Genomic DNA, 7,186 nt, shown 5'->3' with positions numbered 1-7,186 from the left:
ACACACACACACACACACACACACACACACACACACACACAAACACAAACAAACACACACAGTCAGTGACGTCCTGCAGCCTGGAAACATGTATGAACAGACTCTAACACATACCATCTTAAAATAAACACAGGCTGTAAATAAATGTGACTCCACCTCTAATCACAGCTGTGACGTCACATGAGTTCACCCCTGGATTCCTGAGACATTAACCTCCACCTTCAGACCCTGGTTACACCCACAGATCGTCAGCTCCAGGCCTCATGTCCCCACACAGACTGAGGAGTACAGTCTGTGTTACCTGCTCAGGTGAGGACACAACAAACTGCATCTTTTCACAGATCATGTTCAACTGTAGTTTATTTTATTAAAAAGACCAGGGTGCAAATATGAAATTAAAAAAAATAAAGACAAGCATATCATTTTTAAGCATTTAATACAAACTCAATATAAACTATTTCAGTCCCTCTTGACATGTAAGACACTGACTCAAAATACTTTGTTATACTGTATTTTTTTTTCTCAAGTATTGCACAATGTAGGTACAAAATTAATATTCATACGATTACATTTTGTCCATAGTATAGCAAAATCTTTAACCTCTTAACAGAAAATACAATTCATCTTTCAGAAAAAGCAAATATTCCTACACTTGAACTCCACCACTAAGGAATACTCTGTACACAATCTGCAGAATATTTCAGGTGTTTTTTAAAGATGGATTTCTTTAACAATTATCTTTTAAAGAAAAAAAAAAAAAAAAAAAAGAGAAGGAAAAGCTGCTGCAGCCGTCACAGATCACTGGAGTAGTAAAAAGATATAAATGCAACACCATGTCATAGAAACAATATATACTCTGATATCTTACAAACTCTGTACTAAATTAAATTATACAATTAGAAAAAGACCAAGTAACCCACTTAGTAGTGCCAATTCATAAAAACCAGCCTTGTCTTACCACCTGTAAAATACTGTAAGAGGCCAAAACTTTAAGCTTGTTTTCTCTTTTTTTTGTATTTTCTCAACAGAGTAAAAAATTTTGTGCTTGGTTGGCAAAAAGGAAAAAGAAAAACAATGATGCATGTTGAGTTGAAGTAACAAGCTTGGATGTGTTTGTACAACAAGCTTTGAGTAGAAACAAACTCAAGGGGGCACAGTAGAAACTCCCTTGGGCACATGCGCTTGACTGACTAGACACTAGATCCTTCAAAGTCCAGTTTCTAAGTGTGCGTTTTGTTTTTCCTTCTCTTTGAGCCACCATCATTCATAAATAACATCATGATGATGAGTTAGTTAGCCATGACTGGCTGGAATTGCTGGTTAGAATACTGCATGTTGCTCAGACTGAAGTTGAGGCCATCCATTAGAGACTTGTCGTTGAGGCTTCCGTAGGCTGCAAACATGTCAAAGGCATTGTTGTACTGCAGGGGGCCGAGGCCCAGGGAGCCCTCCCCGGGGAACACGGCTCCGGGACTGGCCTGGGCCTGGAGGCTAGGGAACACAAACTCCTTGGCGTTCGGGGACAGAGCAGAGGCCTTCTGCTGCGGCTGCTGCCCCAGGCCCAGCCCGTACAGCGAGTGCATGGACGTGGAGATGGCTTTCTGCTTCAGGAGGGTGTTGACATTCAGACCCAGGTTATTGGTTGGGGAGGTGCGAGCCACCTTGCTGCTACTGCCGCTGCTGTTGTTGTTACCACGGCCACTGCTCTTCATCTTGGTGGAGCCAAATTTGGTGGCAGCAAAGGTGGCAGTGGTGAAGGTTAAGGGCTGGGTGGAGCGTGGCATTAAGGAGGGGCTCACGGCAGCCGACTGCCCAAAAGGAGGGGAGGGAGAGCTGGACTCTGAGGACGCCCCGACAGGGTCGCTGATTGGCATGAAGACCTGGGCCTCAGGATTAAAGCTGTTCTTGATCTCCTTGTCCAGTTCTGACCCGTTCTCATTGTTATCATCCACATATAGCACCTTGACCGGTCCCTTCTCCCCAATCTGGTAGGAAACCTCAAACGGGTCGATCCACACGCTAAGGTCCTGAGGGAGATTATTCCGGACGTCCCCGATGTCCAGCCCGCTCTCTTTGGCTGCCTGCTCCACCACGGGATCCACCTTCTCCCCTACATGGATGCACCTGAACCCCGAACCTTTGTATGGCTTATCCGGATACCAGTGGCCTTCATATTTCTTCTTCAGCTGCCTCTCGAGCTCTTCGCCGAAGATATTCACACGTCGTCGAGGGAGTTTGTTGTATAAATAGGAAATAATAAAGTTGAGTGCTACTTGAATTTCAAGCTGCATAGCTGCTTCAGTGGCGAGAGAGATTCTTTTACTGTCACAGAGTTGCTTTTACTGAGCGTTGCAAAAACCTCCAAGGCAGCAGTGACCAGTGTGAAGGAACAACTCTGATTGAGAACTTGTTGCCAAAGCAAATATCCTTCCTGCAGCAACGTTACAGTCTGGATCCTGGAACAAAGAAAAAAAACGTTCAGACTCTGATGCCAAAAAAAACAATTTTATCAATTTAGACAGCTTTATGATCAATGACATGTCCTCTGTATTAACTCAGACTGCTCCCTCCACACTGCAGCTCTGTCTCTCAGCCCTACAATATCAACAGCTATAAATAAACACAGGTCACTGGCTCTAAGACGGTGTCAGCAGAGTGTCCCCTGCAGTCTAATGTGACAGAGCCGCAGCCACGGTTGACCTCTGCGGAGGGCGGTGGGTCTCACGGCAGCTGTCAATAGTCACAAGGATTTTCGATCGGCTCGTTTTGGCAAGCGGACATGTTGAGACAGAACTCTGCTGAAGAGGAGGAGGATGATGAGGACGATGATGATTTTGAGGCTGTTCTAGTGCTTTCCCGTGCACCGGCGGAGCCTCCGTAGGTAGAGCAGCTCCTACCAGCTCCTACCAGCCCGCTGTTACATAACCATCATTCAAAGTCCAACCACGGCCGGGAACCCGTCAAGCTCAGTTACGTGACGACATTAACAGTAATAAACAGAAAACGACCCGCTTTCTCTTCGGCTCTCATACAGCCGACCAGCTAGCATCCTTAGCATTAGCTGGCTAGTTAATGAAGGGTGTGTACAGAGTAGCAGGCTGGCTATCTGGACGCCACATACGGCTCACGGTCGGCTGTTATCGGCCTCAGCTCGCCGTGACACCGCCTCACGGACTCAGACGTCCCGGACACGGACGGCAGAAGGAAGCTAACGTCGATGTTAACGGGAACAGAAAAGGAAAATAGCTGTAATGTGAACCGACGGCCGTGTCGATCGACGGCAAGCTACGTAGCATCTTAATGAGCTAGGTGGCTACAGCCTGAGGACCGAGGCTCAGCGGCCGCGCTGGCTGTCGGTCTGAGAGTCCAGGGGAGACATTACTGCAGCTCCCCATAAACAGATGTAATGGCGACGTTACGTTAGTACTGACTTACATGGAAATCCACAGTGGGTCCTTCCTGCTCCAGCCACAGTCCGCTCCAACACCTCCACAGCCTGTGGTGCAGTTTCTGACGGAAATACACCACGGTGCGGTCGACGCTGCGTCCCCGTCGAGCCCCAGGCGGGTCTTCCTCTGTGGGTTGAGCTGAGTCCGACTCGCAGGAGGCCACGCTAACCCCCACAGCCCGGGAGCGCTCACAACTCTGCCCCGTACAACCGCGGCTGGTTTGTTTTTATAGGGCTCCTCCGCCACGGACATGGAGGAGGTGGTGATGCGGCTCGCAGAGGTCAACACCCAGTGGCGTGTCGCTATTGACTACGCGCAGCTACGTCATCAACAAGCACCCAGATCGCCGCTGTGATTGGACAGGTTCGGGCTCAATCACTCGCGGGTTCTATTTACGGTTGTGCTTTGCCTTTCATGTGCTCGGGACTATTTTATTGGAGCGGGTTTTAGCTACAGCAGCGTGTCTGGGGGAAACACGGCTCCTGCAGTGACAGGGAAGGGTTGAGGGGAGACAAAGACGTGTCCGTCCCTGCTGGACTCCTGGGATCACAGGCTGTGCTCAGTTGTGCATGAGACCTCCGTCTGAACGGGGTGTAGTGCGTCCACCTCAGGGTTAAACAGAGCTGGGCCGTCACGGAGGCGGAGGGACACACCTGTCACTGGTTGTGTTGCTGGTCCTCCCCACTGACATTTTGATGTTCCTTGAACCAGCTGTGGCTGTTAAGCCCCCCCCCCCCCCCCCCCCCACTGAGAGCTGTTTGCAGCACAGTGTCCTCCTCTCTTAAGCAAAGAGGGAGTAATCTCATAATTGGCATCTGTGTAAATGTTGACATTCTTGTCCCTGTGTGTACCTGTGATCCGACGCCCTTCGTTATGTCTGTGCTCTGGGACAGGGAGCAGGTCCACAACGGCCCAGTGCAGAGCTCGCTCTAATCTCTCCCGTCAGGCCCAAGGTGTTGGACGCCACAGCCTGTTCTTACCTAACATGGACTCCCGCACTGTGTGTTTGCACAATAAATACAATGCCACATGAGTTATACAGCTGGGAGGGAGGTGGCAGGAGAATGGAGGGGGAGGAGGGGGGGGGGCACAGAGGTATTTCCTGACTGAAAAGCCCAGTGAAACGCTGTCTGTCAGGTCTGTGGATGTTGAGTGTGAGAGCTGTGGGAACAGCAGGGGAGTCACTGTCATGTCCGTGGCGAATGTGAATGGTCCGGATCAATAATAATTCATTAGACAGTCTGTTGTCCAAGTCGTGGTCCTCACAGAGTCATGAGAGCAGACATGAAAAGAAGGACCCGCTCAGTTTAGATGAATACACAGACCTCGGATCAAGTTTCTGATCATGGCTGCTGTGTCCTCTGAGACAATCCTTGTGTTTATCCCGTGGATCCTCAGCCTCCACTCAGAGGTCGTCCTGAGGTCAACGAACAACTATTAAAATCACACGATATCAATAAAACAGACAAAACAAATGCAGTAATTCAACATGTACAACAATAAACAACAGTGAGTGACAATGAAAACAACTTTATCACAAACGCACAATAACAAGAAGAAATGTAGACAATCAAAGGTACAGAACCACAGTGACATCTATGATTTTATTAAACTTTAGTTTCAGTGACCTGTAGAGAGGACGTCTGCTGTTGGTCTGATGTGGACAGGAGCAGAGTCCAGGTACAACAGGTCCTCTGAAGAACTGTTCTCATCACACAGGTTGTTTGTGGACTCATCAGATGACCAGTGCTCAGCTGACCTGTGTTAGACTCATTACAGAAACTCCTCAGGCCTGAATAACAGAATTCTGTCTCTACTGTTAGTGATGACAGTCGTTTCTCACACAGTAGCATGAAGAAGCAGAGAGGAGCTGATTGGCTGCTCTGCTCAGTCAGAGCTTCATGTGTTCGGGTTGTACGTCTGTACATCTCATTTACATTTACATTTACTCATTTGTCAGACGCTCTTGTCCAAAGCAGCTTCCAGGTGAAGGAGATCAGTGAAGCTTCAGTGGGAAACTCTGGTGTAAGGTTTCCTGATATCTAACACCTCCACTGAATTTATTTAAATTTGGCACAAACATTCATTTGGACACGAGGATGAACTGATTAGATTTTGTTGGTGAAAGGTCAAATGTCAACTTCACAGTGTCAAGATTATAATGTTGTACAGAAACACCTCTGGTCATTATTCAACAGTGTAACTCAGGAAGCAGACACCGTGACCGTGTTTCCTGCAGCTGACTCTGGTTTCGGATGTTTCTCAGCAGCAGTCGAGGTGCGTCGAAACAAGGAGCATATGTAGAACGTGTCCATCGTGGAAACTGTTATTTACCACAATACTACAGTTGATGTTTAGCTGAGAGCCACATCCCAGTGTCATAAGCAAAGTGCAGAAAGATGCAGTCAGCTCGTGGCTGCAGGGCTGCAGGATGCTGCAGGCACAGCGGAGAGCACAACCCTCCAGATTGAGACTCAGCAGGGGCGAGGGATGAGTCCCCCCACCACCGAGGAGCTGTGTGATGGATGACCCGAGTACAAACTAAACAGCCTGTGGGGGCCTTGGAGACACACCAAGGCCACCAGAGCAGGAAATGTGTGACTGCGACCAAATGCTTCATTCTGCACCAGCCTGCATCGCTATTCAACAACAAGCCCTGTTCCCAGCACTGTGAGGAGCTCTGCTCTCTCTCACTGTGTTAGTGTTGGCTGTGGAGACGAGGAACAACAGTCCCACACCAAGCTTCACAATGACGAGCTTGTTGTTCTCCAGCAGTGTGGGTCTGGTGTGTGGACAGAGCTCCTGCCTGTTGTTGTGAGTCTGAGCCTGGACCTGGAGGTAAACACAGCTAATGAACTGAGATATTTCAGCATGACTCATTTTTCACTGAAGTCAGTCCACACAGACATTTCCCTCCCTGCACAGAGCTGTTCAGGTCCCACATGTGGTCAGTGGGTTTTAATCTGTAGATAGTAGAGAATAAGAATCTGTGCCAGTCTTTACCCAACACTGAGACCCTGGTGTGGGCTCAGCCGGGCTGATGTGAAGCTGCCACAGTCTGCTCTCATCTCTCCTGGTTATTTGACTGACGCTGAAGCCTGGGCCGGTTTATTAGGTCCTGGTTTTTCCCCAGACCTCAGAGCTCAAACAGTGTTTGGACTCAGGACTTCAGCCTTTCATGCTTCAGCATGTGGCTCAACATGTTCACCTGAAGGATAAAGCACATACTTTTATTTATTACCATTTTCAATCTTAGGTTGAGGCATCTGGCTGCTTCTTTCCTCAGAAGATGAACAAGTTTAATTCAAGATTCAGGCCAAAGTCAATAAAGTCCAGGCCTCTTCATTCCACCCTGCCCCACTGATCTTCATCTCTTCATCTCAGTATTTTCTGACCTGCAGCCAAGAGCAGCAACGTTAATCTGTATGTTACAGACAGTAAGATCTGACCTCTTGTCAATATCTCTATATTAAAAATGGATCACATGACCACGTGTATCTCAAAGGGGACTGATCACCTGACCTCACAGTTTTACTGTCTTTCAGCTCTTTGTTTTGATTTTCTGGCCTCTCACTTTTCCCATTAGTTACAGTTAATAACAACCAGTCCTCCCCCATCAACCCTCTGATACGACCCCCAGCAGTGTCTCCTGAAATGATGAACCTACAGCTGCAGGTGTACCGACCTTTGTCACCATGGTTACTATAATAACAGTCATGTCTCAGTTAGGTTCAGGA

General features: G+C 48.1%; 1 protein-coding gene across 2 annotated transcripts; it reads right to left on the bottom strand.

Annotated features, from left to right (window-relative positions):
• Window positions 1-342: 342 nt before the first annotated feature.
• On the bottom strand, window positions 343-3,651 carry tob1b (transducer of ERBB2, 1b). Of its 2 annotated transcripts, none has more exons than XM_071473172.1 (2): window positions 3,432-3,651; window positions 343-2,456 (listed from the first exon to the last, which is right to left on the bottom strand). In XM_071473172.1, the coding sequence occupies exon 2, from the start codon at window positions 2,289-2,291 to the stop codon at window positions 1,290-1,292; it is 1,002 nt and encodes a 333-aa protein (XP_071329273.1). In that variant the 5' UTR covers window positions 2,292-2,456; window positions 3,432-3,651; the 3' UTR covers window positions 343-1,289. The 2 variants fall into 2 exon arrangements, with proteins under 2 accessions (XP_071329273.1, XP_071329272.1); XM_071473171.1 differs by having other exon boundaries at window positions 3,436-3,645.
• Window positions 3,652-7,186: the final 3,535 nt, after the last annotated feature.

The sequence above is a fragment of the Trachinotus anak genome, unplaced genomic scaffold (genome assembly GCF_046630095.1).
Source record: "Trachinotus anak isolate AG129_WGS33_773 ecotype Australia unplaced genomic scaffold, CSIRO_AGI_Tana_v1 ptg000048l, whole genome shotgun sequence".
In the NCBI taxonomy this organism is placed as follows: Eukaryota; Metazoa; Chordata; class Actinopteri; order Carangiformes; family Carangidae; genus Trachinotus; species Trachinotus anak.
This window is presented reverse-complemented; position numbering and strand designations above follow the sequence as displayed.

Coding starts and splice junctions, on each gene's coding strand:
- tob1b (XM_071473172.1), bottom strand. CDS start 2,291: ATGCAGCTTGAAATTCAAGTAGCACTCAACTTTATTATTTCCTATTTA.